The sequence below is a fragment of the Castor canadensis genome, chromosome 5 (assembly GCF_047511655.1).
Source record: "Castor canadensis chromosome 5, mCasCan1.hap1v2, whole genome shotgun sequence".
Taxonomy (NCBI): Eukaryota; Metazoa; Chordata; class Mammalia; order Rodentia; family Castoridae; genus Castor; species Castor canadensis.
In genome coordinates this window covers 113,059,170-113,081,306 of record NC_133390.1, presented here as the reverse complement: position 1 = coordinate 113,081,306, position 22,137 = coordinate 113,059,170, and the positions used below count along the sequence as shown (strand labels likewise).

Genomic DNA, 22,137 nt, shown 5'->3' with positions numbered 1-22,137 from the left:
CCACAGTATGGGGCTTCACCACAGAACCTAGAATGGTTACTTTGGCTTCAAACATCATGTCCATGTTTTAACCAGCAGTTAGGAATAAGGACAAAGACCTGTAACGCCTTCACTTAATGATCGTTCCTGGAAATTACATGCAACTCTCCTTACATTCCACCAACCAACTTTTAGTCACATGGTCTCATCTAACTCCAAGGGACCCTGGAAGATGTAATCTTTCTGAAGTGTGGGAGGGACCATATGAGGGCATGATTGCCAGGAGGTGAGGATTATGGGGTCGATCTTGGAGCTTGACTTCTGCATCCCCTCTCACTAGTCTGATGTTGAAAAACTCCTGCTGGGACATTGCAGCCTAAGTGGGCTCCCCAAGATGCACACTTAACTGAAGGGTTCTTTACTTATTTCCTTGAGCACCTTCCCTCTTTCCTCTAAAGGACACAGGATGAGCATTCCTGGTCTGGCACTGTAAGCCCCAAAGGAGTTATCTATATCTATATCTACATCTATACCTGTATCTGTATCTATATATATCTATATCTACAATATTCCAATTTAACATCCTCTAAAAATAAAATCTTCCCATAATTACAGTGATGTCACCAGTTTTTCCATGGTGAAGTTCTATGTTTCCCTTTGGAATTCATAATTATCTTGTAGGATAATATTTGGGGGTCTGAAAATGCCCTGCCTGTTTCATTATACTTTTACTAACCATTTTTATCACTCATTGATAATTATTCTTGTCTTAAAACCTACTACCATGCCTTGGAAATATGATGATTTTCTTTTTTTTGTTTTTTTTTTTCATTTTTCTTTTATTATTCATATGTGCATACAAGGCTTGGTTCATTTCTCCCCCCTGCCCCCACCCCCTCCCTTACCACCCACTCCGCCCCCTCCCTCTCCCCCCCCTCAATACCCAGCAGAAACTATTTTGCCCTTATTTCTAATTTTGTTGTAGAGAGAGTATAAGCAATAATAGGAAGGAACAAGGGTTTTTGCTGGTTGAGATAAGGATAGCTATACAGGGCATTGACTCACATTGATTTCCTGTGCGTGGGTGTTACCTTCTAGGTTAATTCTTTTTGATCTAACCTTTTCTCTAGTACCTGTTCCCCTTTTCCTATTGGCCTCAGTTGCTTTAAGGTATCTGCTTTAGTTTCTCTGCGTTAAGGGCAACAAATGCTAGCTAGTTTTTTAGGTGTCTTACCTATCCTCACCCCTCCCTTGTGTGCTCTCGCTTTTATCATGTGCTCATAGTCCAATCCCCTTGTTGTGTTTGCCCTTGATCTAATGTCCACATATGAGGGAGAACATACGATTTTTGGTCTTTTGGGCCAGGCTAACCTCACTCAGAATGATGTTCTCCAATTCCATCCATTTACCAGCGAATGATAACATTTCGTTCTTCTTCATGGCTGCATAAAATTCCATTGTGTATAGATACCACATGATGATTTTCTGTTTAACTCACTCCTTCTACATTTATTAGCTAGAATTTTATCTAGTGATTTGTTTATGTCAATATGGACTCATACATGTTTATTTCTCTTTTTAAAATGTTTTTATTATTTTATAGTAGTTGTACCAGGGGTTTTGTTGTGACACTTCCATATATACATACATTGTACCCTGGTTTGGTTCATCCCCTCTTCCCCTACCCTCTTCTTAAAATGACTTCTGTAAGTTTCATCTTCCTTATCGATACATGCGTAGAAAATACATCAACCGTATTCACCCTGCTTTGCCCTCTCCATTTACCCTACTCCTCATGCTAGTGCGCTCCCCTTCCGTGACCCGTTCTATGTTCCTGTCCTTCCTCGTTTAAATGTCTGTTCATGGTTTAGTAGGTTTTGACTTGGTATTTTCCCTGAAAAGATATTGTACTTGAATCAGTCTAACCCTCTGTGTTATTCTTCCTTACCATTTCCCCCCATTACTGTTCAGCAGTTTTCAGTGTTTTCCACTGTCTTGTTCCTGAACAGATGCAATGCATTTCAATATTATTCACTTTATTCTTCTTTCCCTCCTCCCCTATTCTCCTCTAACACTCCCACTATTGGAAATGTGATATGTAGATATCTGTATATCTCTATATATGATGAATGCGTATTTACTTCTCTTCTATGAGTATTATTCCAAAATTATTGAGAGCCACTTTGGTTATAATTATGTTATACTTTGGTTACATATATGTGATTATATTAATTATAATTGTAAAATCATAACATGAAATTAATTTGTTAGTTAGCATTGTTTTTCTTTGAACTTGGTCTTTTTAATCCACTGTGCATTTTACATGAAGCACTTCTCAATTTGGCAAACCACTTTTCAAGTTTGAGTTGACATATGCAGCTAGAAGCTGTTATTCTAACAGCAAAGTCAGAGAAAGGGGAAAAATGCAATTCTGTGAATTAGATATGAGTTTGAAATTATTTTCTTAATAAAGCTCTGTTTTATAGACAACTGAATTTTTACAAATTGCTTTTCTCTCCTATTCATTCCACTTGATTTCTAGCTCTCTTTCTATCTAAAGACAGTTAAGTTTACTACACATGATGGAGAGAAAATGGAGCTTGATGAAAATGGAGATTTGAAACAAGGATACTACGATCTTCTAAATTGGCAATTAGATGATAATGGAGAAATTGCCTTTGTGAAGGTTGGAGAATATAAATTCAGAGCATCTAAATTTGAACTCATTTTCACGAAGAAGTCAGCGATATTTTGGAACACGGAATCATCAAGGGTTAGTACTTGTGACATCTGATTTTTTTTCTGGTTTTTTAACCTTTTTCCTCAGTACTATATTTTTTCTTTTTCTTTTTTATTAGCATATATATGTTCATTATGTAAAGTGAGGGGTTTCATTATGACATTTCCAAAATGCATATAATGTACTTTGGTTATATTCACACCCTTTATTATTCTTTCTTATCTTTCCTTCCTCTTTTCACCTTAAAATTTTTATTAAAATAGGTTTTATTATGGCATGTTCATAACATATGCAATGAACTTGAATCATATTCACCCCCATGCTCTCTTTCCCCTGTTCTCCTCCTCCTGGCTTCCTCCTTCCACTCTCCTTCTGGCCAGCAGTCCCCCTTTTATGCTCATGTCTTTTATTTGAAGATCTTTATTCTGCATATGAAAGAAAACATGATACTTGTCTTTCTGAGTCTGGCTTATTCCACTTCTTTTAATGATCTCCAGTTCCATCCTTTTATCTGCAAAAGACACAATTTTATTTTTCTTTATGGAAACAATACTCCATTGTGTTTATAAGTACCACATTTCCTTTACTCACTTATCATTTGTTGGGCACCTAGGCTGGCACCACAACTTGGCTATTGTGAATAGTGTTGCAATAAACACGAATATGTTTTATTTCTATTGTGTGCTGACTTACATTCCTTTGGGTGTATGACAAAGAGTGATATCTCAAGATCATGTGGTATTTCTATTTTAAATTTTCTGAAGATCCTCCATACTGATTTCCCCTAGTGGCTGCACTAATTTACATTCCAACCAGCAGTATGCGAGGGTTTTTTTCCCCCCACATCCTCACTAGCATTTATTGTGTGTTTTCTTGATGATTGCCAATTCTGACATGGGTGAGATTTTGGGACCTCAATGTCATTTTGATTTGCATTTTTTTATGGCTAAGAATGTTGAACACTTCTTTATGTACTTATTGACTATTTGTTCTTTTCCTTTTGAGAGCTGTCTGTTTAGATCATGTGCCCATTTATTAATGATATTATTTGTTCTCTTGGTGTTTAATTTTTTTGAACACTTTATATATACTGGATACTAATTCCTTGTCAGATGAATGAATAGCTGGCAAAGATTTTTCTCCCATTCTTTGACTTATTTCTTCACTCTGATAATCTTTCCTTTGCTGTACAGAATCTTTTAAATTTGATGCCATCTTATTTTTAAAATTCGTGCTCTTATTTCCTGAGCTGTTGGAGCCCTGTTTAGAAATTGTTACCTGTGCCTATATTTTGAAGTGTTTTCTCATAGTAGTTTCAAAATTTGAGGTCTTATATGAAGGTCTTACCCATTTTGAATTGGTTTTGTACCCACTGGAGATAGAGAGCTAGTTTCACTTTTCTTCATTGGATTTCTAGTTTTCTTAGCACCATTTATTGAAGAGACTCTCTTTTTTCCAACATGTGTTTTTGGCATATTTGTCAACAACTTGATGACTATAGCTGCATGGGCTTATTTCTTTATCTTTTTTTCTATTCCATTGGTCTATGTATATGTTTTTGTGCCAGTACCATGTTGTTTTTGTTACCGTGGCTCTGTAGTATAATTTGAAGTTAGATATTGTGATACCTCCAGCATTGCTCCTTTTGCTCAGGATTGCTTTGGTTGTTGAGGGTCTTTTGTGATTCCATATGAATTTTAGGATTGATTTTTTTTCCATTTCTGTGAAGAATGTCATTGTGATTTTGATGAGGATTGTATTGAGTCTATAGACCATCTTAGGTAATATTGCCATTTTATTATTAAGTTTGCTTTGATAAATACAGAGGTTTTTTCATCATCCAGTGTCTTCTTTAATTTCTTTTTTCATCATGTTATCATTTTCATTGTAGGAGTCTTTCACTTCCTTAGGTAAGTTTATGCCTAGGTATTTTGTATTATTTTATTTTATTCAGACTATTGTGAATAGGTTTGTTTTTCTGATTTTTTTTCTCAGAATGTTCATTATTGGTATGGAGATTTTTGTATTATTTTGTATCCTGTTTATTTTGCTGAAAATGCTTATCATATGTAAGAGTTTTCCGGTGGAGTTTTTAGGGTCTTTTAAGTATAAGATCATATTATATGCAATTAGGGATAATTTGACTTCTTCCCTTCTTACCTATATCCCTTTACTTTTTCTCTTGTTTTACTGCTTTTGCTAGGTAGTTAAACATTGTATTGAATAAGTTTAGAGTGTGAACATCCTCATTTCATTCCTGGTTTTAGAAGAAATGCTTTCAGTTTTCTTCTGTTTAGTACGATGTTGGCTATAGGTTTGTTGTGTATAGCCTTTGTTTTGTAGAGGTACATTTGTTCTATTCCTACTTATTTTAAGATTTTATCATGATCAGATGTTGCATATTGTCAAAGATTTTTCTGCATCTATTGAGATAATCCTGGGATTTTTTTGGTCCTTGATTCTGTTTATGTGCTGTCTACTTATGCTTATATGCACATGTTGAACCATGCTTCTATCCCTAGAATGAATCACACTTAATCATGGCATGTTGTTTTTTGGTTTACAGTATTTTATTCAGAATTTTTGAATTATTTATATTTATTTATTATTATTTATTAATATTTTTGAATATTAATGTTCACCAAGGAAATTGGTCTACAGTTATCTTTCTTTTTTGTCATGTCCCTATCCTATTTTGATATTGAGGTAATGCTGACTTCCTACAATGTGTTTGGCAGCATTCCTTCCCTTTCTATGGAGTAATTTGGGGACTATTGGTTTTAGTTCTTCTTTATAGGTCTGGTAGATTTCAGCAGTAAATGCATTTAGTCCTGAGCTTTTATTTATTACTGCTTCAATCTCACTGCTTGTTATACATCTGTTTAGGTTGTTTATGTCCTCTTGGTTAAGTTTTGATAAGTCAGTTAAAAAAATTTTATTGTTTTTGCATTTACTCACATGTGTATACATTGTTTGGGCACCTCCCCCCGCCCCTGCTTCTGGGTTGATAGGTCATTTGTATCTACAAGGCCATTTCTTCTAGACTTATTGAGGTTTACTGGGCTACAAGTTTTCAAATAAAATCCTTATAATCCTCTGAATTTCATTGATATCTTTGTAAAATCCCTTCTTATCTCTAATTTTATTAATTTGAGTCTTTTCTCTCTTGGTTTTAGATAGTTTGGTTAAGGGTTTGTCAGTTTCGCTTATCTTTTCAAAGAATCAATTCTTCATTTCATTTTATGAGTGACATTGGGTAATTGAAGTCACTCAGTATTATTGTATCTGAACCTATGTGTCCCTAAATATCATAGTGATTTTTAAATCAAATTGTTTGTCCTCATGTTTGGTGCATATAAATTTACAATTGTTATGCCTTCTTGATGGGTTATTCCATTTATTAATATACAGTGTCTTTCTTATCTCTTGTGATTAATTTTGATGTGAAGTCTACTTCTGCAGTGCTGGCTTAGTGGTCTTGAATTGCTTTACTTTATGCTTATCTTTACTTCTCCATCAATTTTAAAGGGTAACTTTGATGGATACAGTAATCTTGGTTGGCAACTATTTACTTTCATTGTATGTTTTCCTGACTTTTAGGTTTTCTACTGAGAGGTCTGATATAATTCCTATGGGTTTTCCTTTGTAAGTTAATATTTTTCTCTTGCAGCTTTAACATTTTTTAATATTGTTTTCAAACCTTTTTCTTTTAAATTTTCTCTCTCTTTTTTATTAGTGTATGTTAATTCTACAAAGATGTTCTATTGTGATTGTTCCATAATGTATGTGGTATATTTTGATTAAATAATCCTCTCTATTACTTTCTTATCCTTCCTTTCCCCCTTTAAAAAAACTTAATTGGTTTTATTTTTCTGTTTTCATACATGTGCATGAAGCAGTTTGATCATTTTCACCCCCCACCTCTTCTTTTACTCTCCTCAATATTCTTTCTTTGTTCTGTACTTTTGGAATTTTATCTGTAATATGATTTGGAGAGGTCCTTTTCTGATCATGTCTACATGGGGTTCAAATACTTCCTGTCCCTCAAAGTCTATATCCTTCCTAGATTTTAGAAATTTTCTGCTATAATTTTATCTAATAGGTTTTCTCTGCCTTTAGCTTGTATCTCACTTCCCTCCTTCTACCCCACTTGATCATGTCCCAGAGTTCTTAGAAATTGTAATCATGCTGGTTTGTTTTTTCTTTATTGTTGTCTGAATGTAGCATTTCTTTGACTTTGTTTTTATTATTGATATTCTTTTTTCTGCCTGATTGAATTTATTGGTTATGCTTTCCACTGTGTTTTTAAAAATTTGACTCATTGAGTTTTTCATTTCCAACATTTCCATTTTTTCTTTTTAGAATCTTAATTACCTTACTGAATTTCTCATCCATTTTGCTGACATTCTCATCTAGGTCTTGAATTGGCTTCCTTACCTCTTTCATCTGTTTGTTTGAGGTCATTGAAACCAGACTTTTGAATTCTTTGTCCAGCATTTTAACCATTGCAGTATTTTGGAATTCACTTATTGAAGATTTATAGGCTTCTAGAGGATTCAGATTGCCTTGCTTTTTCATAATTCTTGCATTTCTATATTGTGATTTGTGCATCTGTTGGAATAGATATTTCTTCTAGTTTTATTCGGTGGACTTCTCTTGAGATCTCAATCCTTAGTACCACACAGAGAGGAGAAAACAAACAGAAACAGCAGTGTTCAGGCCGGTGATATATGTAAGCTGAAGACTGGGCTGGTCATTGGTCAGTTGTCATCTTCAGGGATGCATTCATTTTAGAAGCTTCACTTCTTTGTATACACAAAGCTGCTGCTGACCCTAATGAGCTTTATAGTCTGTTGTCTGGGCAGCTTCCCTCTTGCTCCAGAACCCCAGTTTTTTTCTCTCAGGGTGGCAAACATCCAAGCCTAGTCATGTTCCCTGAGTCTACTGGAAAGTGGGAGGAATAAACAGAGCCACAGAATCCACACTGGGTAGGTGGGAGAACTGAAGGAACTCAGCATTTTGCCTTTAAGTGGAAGGAAAGAGCCTGGGAAAATGGAGCAATCTGCTGGACTTGGGCTCAGACCTCCCAGTCTTGCCTAGCAGCAAAGCACATTCAGCAGGGAGGCAGTTCTGGAGGCCACAAAATTGACTGGTCATTGTCTTTGGCTCAGAATGTTTGGTCTCTGCTATGATCCACTGTTGATGGGGCTTATTCCCTGCTGCAGAAGGCAGAACCACTGACCACTGCACCTTTCAAAACCAGTGCTCCCAATGTCCATATTTCTCAGTGTTTTTTGCCTGACCCATTTCGTCCCTACTATCACCTCTCATGGCTGTGTCCCAATCAAACGTTGTGGCAGGGTCTCTCCAGGCTCCATGCCTGTGATTGTTCCTCATTTTAGATGCCCAGAGTAGCTTAGTCTCAAATAGGCTCCTTCTCAAGATGGTGTCAGCTATAGCTCTCTGAGATGTAAGGGGTGACAACATGGATTTCTTCTCCAATATTGGCCTGCCACACAGGAGGATGCTATACTAGATCCTGACACTGGATTTAAGGCTTGTAAAAACTGTGGGCTTATTCTGTAGCTACAACTTCCAGTTTGTTCTCAACAAGGCTGTTGGATTTACCTTGTGGTTGTGGCTTCAGTTTCCTCTCTCCACCCTGGGGAGCAGGATTAGATTTTTGGGTTGTTTCCTACTTTTCTTTGGATAGCCTTTCTGTTTCTCTGTGACTTTTCAGCTGCCTTGTTACGTCTTTTATGACTCCTGGTACTCTTCTTTCTGTTTTTGGAATATAGTCTGCCTTCATTATTCTGACTCTTCTCATTCATAGAATTGTACAGATGAAGCTTCTATTCTTTATCTTATTAATTTGTGTATATTTTTTTTTGGGGGGGGTGGTTAGTTGAATGAGCATGTGTGGAGGAGTTGTGAGAAAAAAAGGAAGGATTTTCCATTCCAGTAGTAATTTTATAAATGTATAAAGGAACCAAAAACATTGTGCTTTTGACTATGTGGAAAACCAGAAAAGTATAAAAATGACAATTGAAACCACACAAACACTGCATGTGTGTTGATTGGGGCTGGAAATGATTATGGAAATGTGAAAATGATTGGTCTGTTGAAATGTAAGAAAGAAGATTTTTTATGTACATGCATATACATATACAAACAGGGAGGAGAGAGAGAGAGAGCACTAGAGAGAGAGGGAGAGAGTTAAAGAGAGAGAGAAAGAGAGAGAACAATTCTATGTTTTTTCAGACATTAATTCTTAGAGTTGGTTCCAAATTTCAAATCAGTTTTCCCAAGCACAGTACATCCTTTTTTCTGTATATGGATTCAGATCTTTATTTCTTGGAATTTTTCTTGGACTATAGTTTTAAATGTTCATTGTATTATTTTTGATTTACTTCTTCAAGTTCTCAAATGATGCCCATAATTGACTTATTTTTGATACTTGCCTATTTAGGTTTATTGTTTAACTTTAAACTGGGTCATTTGTTTAGTTTTTTGCTGTAAGCTTTTGGAGTCCTTATATATCCTAGACATTAACTCTTAATCAAATATATAGTTTGAAAATATTTTTTCCCATTGGCTCTTCACTCTGTTGATTGTTTCCCTTACTGTGCAGAAACTTTTTGTTTTTTCTTTCTTTCTTTTCTTTTATTTTATCATTTTTACATTTACTTACATGTGTATGCATTGTTTGGCTCACCTCCACCCTTCTCCCATGCACCTCCTCCCCGTGCTTTGGGGCATTACCTGTGCTGCCCACTTCTGTTGAAAAGAAAACATAGGAGATAATAAGAAAGACATAGCGTTTTTGCTAGTTTGAGATAAAGATACAGAGAAATTCCTAGTGTCATTTCCATGCTCATGTGTATTGAAACCCACATTAGTTCATCTCTGCCACAACTTTACTTCCCTTCCCATAGTGGCCTCTGCCAGTTAAAGATTACTTTATTCGCTCTTCTACAGTGAGCACATCAACCACATTCAAGTTTTAGGTTTCTTCCCTTTCCCTATTCCTCCTGTGTGCATTCTCTCTTAGTTTGTCACCCATGTCCAATAATATTACTGTATTTATTTTAGGTCTATAATCCACATATGAGGGAGAACATACAATTTTTGGCCTTCTGAGCCTGGCTAACTTCCCTTAAGATGATGTTCTCCAGTTCCATCAATTTAATTGTGAATGACAAAATTTCATTCTTTTTTGTGGCTGAGTAAAATTCCATTGTGTAGAAATACCACATTTTCTTGATCCATTCATCAGTTATGGGGCATGTTGGCTGTTTCCATAACTTGGCTATTGTGAATAGTGCTGCAATAAACGTGGGTGTGCAGATGATTTTGTAATAACTTAATTCACATTCATTCCTTTGGGTATATCCCTAGGAGTGGTATTGCTGGATCATATGGCAGATCTATGTTTAGTTTTTTAAGGAGGCTCCATAATGTCTTCCAAAGTGGTTGTACTAGCTTACATTCCCACCAGCAGTGTATGAGGGTTCCTTTTCCCCCACATTCTAGTCAACATTTGTTGTTGGTGGTGTTCTGTTCTAACAGGGGTAAGGTGGAATCTTAGTGTGGTTTTGATTTGCATTTCCTTTATGGCCAGGGATAGTGAGCATTTTTTTTCACGTGTGTTTGTCCATTTGGACTTCTTCCTTTAAAAAAGTTCTGTTTAGCTCAGTTTCCCACTTCTTTATTGATTCATTAGTTTTGGAGGAGTTTTAGATTTCCCTGTATATTTGGGTTATCAGTCCCTTGTCTGATGTATAGCTGGCAAATATTTTCTCCCACTCTGGGGGTGATCTCTTTAATTTAGAGACCATTTCTTTCTTGTGCAGAAGCTTTTTAATTTCATGTAGTCCCATTTGTCCATCCTTTCTCTTAGTTGCTGGGCTGCTGGAGCTCTACTGAGGAATTCTTTGCCTATACCTATTTCTTTCAGAGCATTCCCTCCTCTTCCCTGTACTAACTGCAAGGTTTCAGGTCTGATATTAAGGTCCTTAATCCACTGTGAGTTGATACTAGTACAGGGTGACAGGCATGGATCTAGTTTCAGTTTTCTGCAGGTAGCTAACCACTTTTCCCAATAACATTTGTTGAAGAGGCTGTCTTTTCTCCATAGTATGTTTTTGGTGTCTTTGTCAAAAATAAGTTGGGCATAGCTGTGTGGATTCATATCAGGGTCCTCTATTCATTTCCATGTATGTTTTTGTGCCAGTACCATGCTGTTTTTATTGTGATGGCTCTGTAGTGTAGTTTGAAGTTGGGTATTATGATACCTTGAGCATTACTCTTTTTGCTGAGTATTGCCTTGGCCACTCATGGTCTCTTGTGGTTCCAAATGAACTTTAGGGTAGATTTTTCAATCTCTGTGATGAATGTCATTGGGATTTTGATGGGTATTGCATTGAATATGTAGATTGCTTTTGGTAGTATAGCCATTTTTACTATGTTGATTCTATCAATCCTTGAGTATTGGAGATCTTTCCGTCTACTGTAGTCTTCCTTGATCTCTTTCTTCAGTGGTTTGTAGTTCTCCTTGTAGAGGTCATTTACATCCTTTGTTAAAATTATTCCTAGGTATTTGATTTTTTGGGGGCCTATTGTAAGTGGAATTGTTTTCCTATATTCTTTCTCAATTTGTTCATTGTTGGTGTAGAAAGGCTACTGATTTTTGTAAGTTAATTTTGTATGCTGCTACATTGCTGAAGCTGTTTACAGTGTCCAGGAGTTTTTGGGTGGGGTTTTTTTTGGTCTTTGAGGTATAGGATCATGTCATCTGCAAATAGAGATACTTTGACTATTTCTTTATCTATTTGTATTCCTTTGCTTTCTTCTTCTTGCCTTATTGCTCTACTAGGAATTCCAGGACTTTTGAATAGGAGTGGGGATAGTGGGCACCCTTGTCTCATTCCTGATTTTAGGGGAAATGGTTTCAGTTTTTCTCCATTATGTATGATGTTGGCTATAGGTTTGTGATATATAGCCTTTATAGTGTTGAGGTACATTCCTTCTATTCCTAGTTTTCTTAGAGTTTTTGTCATGAAGTGGTGTTGAATCCTATCAAAGGCTTTTTCTGCATCTATTGAGATGATCAAGTGGTTTTGTCTTTGCTTCTATTAATGTGCTGTGTTACATTTATAGATTTGCATATGTTGAACCATTCCTGCTGCCCAGGGATGAAGGTGACTTGGTCATGGTGAATGATCTTCCTGGTATGTTGTTAAATTTAGTTTGACATTATTTTATTGAGGATTTTTGCATCAATGTTCATTAAGGAGATTGGCCTTTAGTTCTCCTTTTTGATATGTCCTTGTCCAATTTTGATGGGTGTAATGCTGGCTTCATAGAATGAGTTAGGCAGTGTTCCTTCCCTTTCTACTTCATGGCAAAATTTAAGGACTGTTGGTATGAAGATCTGGTAGAATTCAGATGAGAATCTATCATGTCCTGGACTTTTCTTTTTTGGGAGACTCTTTATTGCTGCTTCAATTTCATTTCATGTTATAGATCTATTTAGGTGGTTAATATCCTCTCGGTTCAGTTTTGGATGGTCATAAGTATCTAGAAATTTGTCCATTTCTTCAAGATTTTCCAATTTATTGGACTATAGGTTCTCAAAGAAGTCTCTGATGTGTCCCTGGATTTCCTTAGTGTTTGTTGTTATCTCTCCTTTTTCGTTTCTGATTTTGCTGATTTGGGTCTTTTCCTTCACATTTTTAGTCAGATTTGCCAGGGGCTTATCAATCTTGTTTATTTTTTCAATGAACCAGCTCTTTGTTTCCTTGATTCTTTGTATTTTTTTTGTTCTATTTCATTTATTTTGGCCCTTATTTTTTTTATTATTCCTCTCCTTCTGCTTATTTTGGGTTTTGCTTGTTCTTGTTTTTCTAGGAGTTTGAGATGTATAATTAGGTCATTTATTTGAGATCTTTCTGTTCTTTTAATATATGCACTCATGGCTATAAACTTTCTTCTTAGGGTTGCTTTTGCTGTATCCCATAGGTTCTGGTAGGTCGTGTTTTCATTTTCATTAGCTTCCAGAAACTTTCTGATTTCCTTTATTATTTCTTGTATGACCCACTGATCATTGAGCAATGTGTTATCCAGTCTCCAATTATTTGTGTGTTTTCTGTTGTTGCTTTTGTACTTCAGTTCTAGTTTTAATGCATTGTGATCAGGTCAAATGCAGGGGGTTATTTCTATTTTCTTATATTTGCCAACCCTTGCTTTTTGCCCTAAGATATGATTAATTTTGGAGAAAGCTCCATGGGCTGCTGAAAAGAACATATATTGTGTCATTGTTGGATCAAATATTCTGTAACATCAGTTAGGTCCATTTGGTTTATGGTGTCATTTAGTTCCAGGATTTCTTTGTTGATAATTTCTTTGGATGCCAAAAAAAGCATATTAAAGTCTCCCACTACCACTGTGTTGGAGTCTATATGTGCTTTTAAGTCCTTTAGTTTATGTTTGATGAAATTAAGTACACTAACATTGGGTGTGTATACATTGATAATAGTTATTTCTTTTTGATGTAAGTGTCCTTGTTTATCTTGTTTGACTAATGTAGGTTTGAAGTCTACTTTGTCTTTTATAAATATTGCTACTGTTGTCTGTTTTCAGGGGCCATTGGCTTTGTAAGTCTTCTTCCAGTCTTTCACCCTATGCCAGTGTTTATTTCTGTCAATAAGATGGGTTTCTCATAAACAACAGATTGTCAGATCTTCCTTTTTAAAACTTTTTTATTCATTTATTCACATGTGCATACATCGTTTGGGCCATTCCTCCCCCTGCCCCCTACACCCTCCCTCTTCCCCCATCTCCCCTTGTTTCCAGGCAGAACCTGTTTTGCCCTTATCTCTAATTTTGTTGAAGAGAAGACATAAGCAATAATAAGAAAAACAAGATGTTTTTGCTACTTGAGATAAGGATAGCTATACAGAGAGATTCTTGGCATTGCTTCCATGTACAAATGTGTTACAACCTAAGTTGATTCATCTCTACCTGACTTTTTCACTAGTTCCTGATCTCGTTCCCATATAGACCCCTGTCACTTTAAGGTTTCTGTATTAGTTCCTGTGCAGCGGGGACATCAAACACTTACCTGTTTTGGGTTTCCTACCTATCCCCATACCTCCCATATGTGCTCTATCCTTAGCATGTGGCCCAAGTCCTACAATATTGCTGTGTTTGCCCTAGATCTAAAGTCCACATATGAGGGAGAACATACTATTTTTGGTCTTCTGAGCCTGGGTAACCTTGCTCAGAATGATGTTCTCTAGTTCCATCCATTTACTTGCAAATGATAAGATATCATTCTTCTTCATGGCTGAGTAAAATTCCATTGTGTATAAACACCACATTTTCTTAATCTATTTGTCAGTAGTGGGGCATCTTGACTATTTCCATAACTTGGCTATCATGAATAGCACTGCAATAAACATGGGTGTGCAGGTGCCTCTGGAGTAACCTGTGTTGCATTCCTTTGGGTATATCCCTAGGAGTGGGATTGCTGGATCATATGGCAGATCTATGTTTAGATTTTTAAGAAGCCTCCATATTGTTTTCCAGAGTGGTTGCATTAGCCTGCATTCCCATCAGCAGTGTACGAGAGTTCCATTTTCTCCTCGTTCTCACCAACACCTGTTGTTGGTGGTGTTTTTGATGCTAGCTATTCTAACAGGGGTGAGGTAGAATCTTAGTGTGGTTTTGATTTGCCTTTCTTTTATGGCTAGAGATGATGAGCATTTTTTCATGTTTTTTTTGGCCATTTGAATTTCTTCTTTTAAGAAAGTTCTGTTTAGTTCAGTTGCCCATTTCTTTATTGGCTCATTGATTTGGGGAGAGTTTAGTTTTTCAAGTTCCCTGTATATTCTGGTTATTAGTCCTTTGTCTGATGTATAGCTGGCAAATATTTTCTCCCACTCTGTGGGTGTTCTCCTCAGTTTAGAGATAATTTCTTTTGTTGTGCAGAAGCTTTTTAATTTTATGAAGTGCCGATTTTCCATCCTTTCTCTTAGTTGCTGAGCTGCTGGGGTTCTATTGAGGAAGTTCTTGCCTATACCTATTACTTCCAGAGTATTCCTTGCTTTTTCAGTACTAATTTCAGAGTTTCAGGTCTGATATTAAGGTCCATTTTGAGTTGATACTAGTACAGGGTGATAAACATGTATATAGTTTCAGTTTTTTGCAGACGGATAACCACTTTCCCCAGCAACATTTGTTGAAGAGGCTCTCTTTTCTCCATAATATATTTTTGGTGCTTTCATCAAAAATAAGGTGGGCATAGCTGTGTGGATTCATATCCAGGTCCTCTATTCTGTTCCACTGGTCTTCATGTATGTTCTTGTGCCAGTACCATGCTGTTTTTTTTTTATCACTATTGCTTTGTAATATTGTTTGAAGTCAGGTGTTGTGATACCTCCAGCATTGCTCTTTTTGCTGAGTATTGACTTCATGTCTTTTGTGTTTCCAAATGAACTTTAGGGTAGATTTTTCAATCTCTGTGGTGAAAGTCATTGGGATTTGATGGGAATTGCATTAAACATGTAAGTTGCTTTTGGTAGTATAGCCATTTTTATAATGTTGATTCTACCAGTCCATAAGCATGGGAGATTTCTTCACCTTCTGTAGTCTTCCTCAATCTCTTTCTTCAGTTGGTTTGTAGTTTTCCTTTTAGGGGTCATTCACATCATTTGTTAAGTTTACTCCTAGGTATTTGTTTTTTTTTTTGAGGCTATTGTAAATGGAATTGTTTCCATATATTCTTTCTCAGTTTGTTCATTATTGGTGTATAGAAAAGCTAATGATTTTTGTAAGTTGATTTTGTATCCTGCCACCTTGCTGTAACTGTTTATGGTGTATAGGAGTTTTTGGGTAGAGTTTTTTGGGTCTTTAAGGTATAGGAATCATATCATGTGCAAATATGAATATTTTGACAGTTTCTTTACCTATTTGTGTTCCTTTTATTCCTTCTTCTTGCCTAATTGCTCTGGCTAGGAATTCCAGTACTATGTTGAATAGGAGTGGAGAGAGTGGGCATCCTTGTCTAGTTCCTGATTTTAGAGGGAATGGTTTCAGTTTTTCACTATTAAGTATGATGTTGGCTACAGTTTTGCCATATATAGCCTTTACAATGTTGAGATACTTTCCTTCTATTCCTTGTTTTCTTAGACCTTTTATCGTGAAGTGGTGTTGGATATTATCAAAGGCTTTTTCTGCATCTATTGAGATGATCAAGGGGTTTTTGTCTTTGCTTCTATTAATGTGCTGTATTACATTTATAGATTTGCATATGTTGAACCACCCTTTCATCCCTGGGATGAAGCTGACTTGGTCATGGTGAATGATCTTTCTGATGTGTTGTTGAATTCAGTTTGCCATTGTTTTATTGAGGATTTTTGCAACAATATTCATTAAGAAGTTGGCCTATAGTTCTCCTTTTTGGAGGTATCTTTGCCTGGTTTTGGGATGAGTGTAATACTGGCTGCATAAAATGAGTTAGGCAGTTTTCCTTCCCTTTCTATTTAATGGAACAGTTTAAGGAGAGTTGGTATTAGTTCTCTTTAAATGTCTGATAGAATTCATCAGAGAATCCATCAAGTCCTGGAATTTCTTTCTTGGGAGACTCTTTATTGATGCTTCAATTTCATTTTGTGTTATAGATCTATTCAGGTGATTAATAGCCTCTTGGTTCAATTTTGGATGGTCATAAGTATTACAAATCTGTTCATTACCACAAGATTTTCAAATTTATTAGAATAAGGTTATCAAAATAGTCTGTGATGTTTTCCTGGATTTCCATGGTGTTTGTTTTATCTCCCATTTTGCATTTTAGATTTTACTGATTTGGGTTTATTCTTTCCTCATTTTAGTCAAGTTTGCTAGGGGTCTGTCAATCTTATTCATATTTTGAAAGAACCAGCTTTTTAAAATCGATTCTTTGTATTTTTTTTTGTTTCTATTTCATTGATTTAGGCCTTATTTTTATGATTTTTCTCCTTCTGCTTCTTTTGGGTTTTGCTTGTTCTTGTTTTTCTAGGAGTTTGAGATGCAGCATTAGGTCATTGATTTGAGATTTTTCTGTCCTTTTAATATATGCACTCATGGCTATAAACTTTCTTCTTAGGACTGTCTTTGATAGGTTCTGGTAGGTCGTGTTTTCATTTTCATTAACTTCCAGGAACCTTTTAATTTGCTTTTTTATTTCATCTTTGACCCATTGATCATTGAGCAATGTGTTGTTCAGCTTACATTTGTTTGCATGTTTTTTACTATTTGTTGTTGATTTCTAGTTTTAATGCATTGTGATCAGATAGAATGCATGGTATTATTTCTATTTTCTCTTTATTTGCTGAGGCTTGCTTTGTGCCCTTAGATATGATCAATTTTGGAAAAGGTTCCATAGGCTGCTGAGAAGAATGTATATTGTGCAGAAGTTCGATGAAATATTCTTTTGACATCAGCTAGGTCCATTTGATTTATGGTGTAATTTAGTTCTAGAATTTCTTTATTGACTTTTTTGTTTGGATGACCTATCTATTGGTGATAGGGTGGTATTAAAGTCTCCCACTACCACTGTGTTGGAGTCTATATATGTTTTTAGGTCCTTCAGAGTATGTTTGATGAAATTGGGTGCATTGATGTTGCGTGCATATAGGTAAATAATTGTTATTTCCTTTTGGTGCATTTCTCCTTTTATTAGTATGAAGTGTCCTTCTTTATCTCATTTGATCAATATAAGTTTGAAGTATACTTTGTCTGAGCTAAGTATTTCTACTCCTGCCTGCTTTTGGGGGCCGTTGGCTTGGTATATCTTCTTCCAGCCTTTCACCCTAAGCCAGTGCTTGTTTCTGTCAATGAGGTGTGTCTCCTGTAAGAAACAGATTGTTTGATCTTCCTTTTTAATCCAGTTTGCCAGTGTCTTTTATTGGGGAGTTAAGTCCGTTAAGATTGAGTGTTAGAATTGATAGGTATGTGGTGATTCCTGTCATTTAGGTGTTTTTGTGATTTAAAGGTTTGATTGTGCAGATGAATCAATGCTACTCTCTACTTCCTTTTCTTTTCTTCTCCTGTGGTTTTGTACTGCCTGTCCTTTCATGGTTTTGTTAGTTTTCATTTTCTGTGTGTAAAATTCTTTGAAGAATTTTTTGTAGTGGTGGCTTGGTGGTCAAATATTGTTTTAGTTTCTGCTTATCATGGAAGATTTTATTGCTCCATCTAAAAAAAAAACCCTATTTTTTGAATGATAGATTTGCTGAGTACAGTATCCTAGGGTTGAAGTTATTTTCATTTAGTGCCCAGAAGACCTCACTCCATGTTCTTCTTGCTTTTAAGGTTTCCATTGAGAAATCTGCTGTGACGTTGCTGGGTTTACCTTTGTATGGTATTTGTTTTTTCTCTCTTACAGCCTTCAATATTCTTTCTCTATTCTCTGTGTTTGTTGTTTTAATGATAATATGTCATGGGTTAGTTCTATTTTGGTCAAGTCTGTTTGATGTCCTGGAGGCTTCCTGTACTTGAATGGGTGTAGTTTTCTCTCAATTTGGGAAATTTTCTGTTCTTATTTTGTTGAATATATTACAAATTCCTATTGCTTGCACCTCTTCTCCTTCTTCAATGTCCTTGATTCTCAGGTTTGGTCTTTTAATGGAGTTGGTGAGTTCTTGCATATTCCTTTCATAGGTCTTGAGTTGTGTGACTAATAGCTCTTCAGTTTTTCCTTGAATTTTCATTTTATCTTCAAGTTCTGAGATTTTGTCTTCTGCTTGTTCTAGTCTGCTGGTGGCCTTCCATTGTGTTTTGTGTTTCTGTTTTATTCTTTTTTCTGAGGTTTTCCATGTCATGGATCACTTCCTTTTTAGTATTGTCTTTTTGTCTTTAATTCATTTATCTCCCTATTTATAGTGTTCTCTGTTTCACTTTGGTTTTTATTTATTTGTTCCTGTGTCTTCTCATATTCCTTATTTTTGGTGTCTTGAAATTTCTTGAGTGCCTCTTGTACATTTTGGTTAACCATGTCTTCATCTCCATGAAATTCTCAATGATTACTTGCAGGATATCTTCTTTAAGGATGTTCTTTTGGACATCATTGGGTTCCTTGGTGTCATTTATCTTTGTTTTGTTGGAGTCTGGAACTGGGTATCCATTTTCTTTATTTCCCTCTGAATCCTGTATTAAATTATTGTTTTTGGGGGGAATGGGTTCCATCCCTTTTTCTTCTTCCCATTGTTCCTGCTGGTGTTGTGTAACTGTTCTTGACAGGCTAGTTGGTGGTTTCAGTCACCTGTTTTCTTTCCCTTGGTTAAATTTGTTTTGTAGCTGTATTGGATTTTTAGCTAATTGTGTGTGTGCTGTTTCTGTCCCTGGTTTGTGTGTAATTTAGTATTAACTAATTCACAGTGATAAAACAAATCAACAACAACAAAAAATAATTAAAAACAAAAACAAAAACAAAAGCAAAACCAACAACCAAAACCAACCAACCAAACAAACAAAAAATCCAAAGAAGTCGACAGGGAGAGATGAGCAAATAAACCAGAAACAAATAAACAAAAACTCCAGGTTCAGGATTAATAGAATTTCATTCTTAGTTTAAGTTCTGGTGTTACTCCTCCAGTATCCAGTCCTGGTGTTGGTATTTAAGCAGAAGCTCTGTCTTAGTCTTGCCAGGTGGTTGTTCTGTGGGTAGTGTTTTTTTTTTTTTTTTTTTTTCTTTCTGTTTTTCCATGGCTGGTGCTTGGTCAGCTTCTCCCACAGTGAGGTGTGGCAGCTCTGCAGTCTACTAGTTGTCCTGCTTTGAAGTTGGCTTATCTCTGTGCTTGTTTACTAGGGGCTTGTGTCTTTGCCTTGTTCCCTTTCCCTGGGGCAATGGCAAGGTCAGTGATCCGTCAGCTGGCTGTCACTGTCAGCATGTTGTGATGGTTCACTGTTTGTTCCTAAATGCTGCAGAGCTGTCTGACAGTGGGTGCCCAGGGTTTGAGCCCTATAGTCTGCTGCCTTCGCTCCTTCCCTCCTTTAGGCAGTGGCCTATCACCTGAGTGCTGCTGGCCCTCCTGCCATTTGTTTACTGATGGTTCATGCAAGTTTGGCTCCTTGCCCCTCCCCGCTCTCTGGTGCTCTTTCAGCAACCCCTGCCCCCTCCACTGTGCACTAGTTTTCAGTTCCATTGTTTGTTCAGTTTTTTTTTTTTTGCAGGGGGGATCAGTCTGTCCTGGGGGATTGTGCTGGTTTATCCCACAGATGGCTGAGGGATACCACGTGACACTTCGCTTTCACCTGTTTGGTCTGCCACATATTTGGAGCCAGTGGCCAATGGCTGGTGGCCAGTGGCCGGCAGCAGTGTGGGGGTGGCAGCCCACCTGTTCTCTCAAGTGTATTATGGCATGGAGAAGATTTCCACAGGCTAGGGGTTCAGAGTGCCAAAGTTTCAACTCTCCCTGGTGCTTCACCTCTGCCAAGTGTGGCTCCAGCATCTCAGCAAGATCTCTGATTCATGCACCTCACGCTGTCTGCATCTGTGTGTCCCAGTTGCCATTTTGGATCTCCCAGATCTTCCTTTTTAATCCATTTTGCCAAGTGGTATCTTTTGATAGGGGAGTTGAGTACATTGGCATTCAGTGTTAGTATTGATAAGTATGTTGTGATTCCTGCCATTTAGTTATTTTTGTTGTTTAAGGATTTTATTGTATGCAGCCAAGTCAATGCTACACTCTGATTATTTGTCTTTTCTTCTCCTGTGGTTTGATACTTCCTATCCTCTCAAGCTTTTGTTTGCTTTCATCTTCTGTGTGCAGAATTGCTTATACAATTTTCCATGGTGGTGCCTTGGTGGTCATGTATTGGTTTATTTTCTGTTTATCATGGAAGATTTTTATTGGTCCATCAATTTTTAATGATATCTTTTTTGGGTAGAGTATCTTAAAGCTGAAATTATTTTCATTCAGTGCCCAAAATACCTTACTCCATGCTCTTCTTGCTTTTAAGGTTTCCATTGAGATATAAGCTGTGATTTTGATGGGTTTACCTAGATACATTTTTGTTGTTTTTCTCTTACAGCCCTCAATATTCTTTCTCTGTTCTCTGTGTTTGTTGTTTTAATGATAATATGTGGTGGGGAGCTTCTATTTTGGTCGAGTCTTTGGTGTTCTGGAGGCTTCCTGTACCTGAATGGGCAAAACTTTCCCAAGATTTGGGAAGTTTTCTGTTATTATATTATTTAATATGTTCCATATTCCTTTGGTTTGCACCTCTTCTCCTTCTTCAATGTCCACGATTCTCAGGCTTGGTCTTTTGATGGAGTTGTTGAGTTCTTGCATATTCCTTTCACAGCTCTTGAGTTGTTTGACTAAGATTTCTTCTGTTGTTTCTTTAGTTTCTATTTTATCTTTGAACTCTGAGACTCTGTTTTCCACTTGTTCTAGTCTGCTGGAGTGGCCTTCCACTGTGTTTTTTGTTTGACTGAAGGGACTTTTTATTTTCAGGATTTCTGTTTGACTCTTTTTTTTGAGGTTTTCCATCTTTGTTCAACTCTTCTTTTATGTTTTGTGTTGTCACCTTTAATTCATTTATTTCCATTGTTATAGTGTTCTTTGTTTCACTTTGGTGTTTGTTGAAGTCCTCTCTGAATTCCTTTATTTGTTTCTGTGTCTTCTCATGTTCTTTATTTTTGGTATCTTTAAATTCTTGAGTGCATCTTGTATATTCTGGTTAACCATGTCTATTATCTTCATGAATTTGTCAATGATATCTTCCAAAATTTCTTCTTTGAAGGTTTTTATGTGGGTGTCACTGGGCTCCTTAGTGACATTTATCATTGTTTTGTTGAGGTTAGGAACTGGGTATCCATATTCCTCATTTTCCACTGAATCCTCAGTTTTGCTGGGGCACTCAGTCTGCCTAGGGACTGTGCTGAATTATTTTCCCAGGGGGTGGGTAGAGGAGTCATGCATGGTGCATGATGCTCACTTGTTCTTTTGCTGTTTTACTCAAGCAGCTTTGGAGTTGGCTGGCAGGGAGATCTGGCTCATTTTTTTTTCAGTGCAGTGCAGCATAGGGAGGCTCTCCATGGGCTAGTGGTGCTGGATGTCACAGAGTTTGATTCTGATTGATGCTCTGTCTTCTGCTTGTTGGGAGAGGAAAAAAAATAGAGAAATGGCTGGGGGGCTTTTTTCCCAGGGTCAGAAGCCAGACATGCCTTGATGGCTGTGCCACGTGGGATATTTGTGGCTGTTAGGTGCAATTAAAGTCTGATTTCAGGGTCAGTCTTTGAATTTTATCTGCATCTAATGTGATGGCAGTTATTATTTTGGCCAGGAGCAATCAGAATTACCCAAGTGCAGCTCCAGCATCTCAAGGAGGTTTCTGGGGTCATGGAACTTAGGACTTTTGATTCCCTACGC

At 36.6% G+C, this 22,137-nt stretch overlaps 1 protein-coding gene across 3 annotated transcripts in view; it reads left to right on the top strand.

Moving 5' to 3' along the window:
* LOC109690594 (vomeronasal type-2 receptor 1-like) overlaps window positions 1-22,137 on the top strand; it is a 46,672-nt gene that overhangs the window by 8,140 nt on the left and 16,395 nt on the right. For all 3 annotated transcript variants that reach the window (XM_074072396.1, XM_074072398.1, XM_074072397.1), the window contains exon 4: window positions 2,522-2,752. In XM_074072396.1, the coding sequence (XP_073928497.1) occupies window positions 2,522-2,752 (231 nt within the window). The remainder of the gene's footprint in view (window positions 1-2,521; window positions 2,753-22,137) is intronic.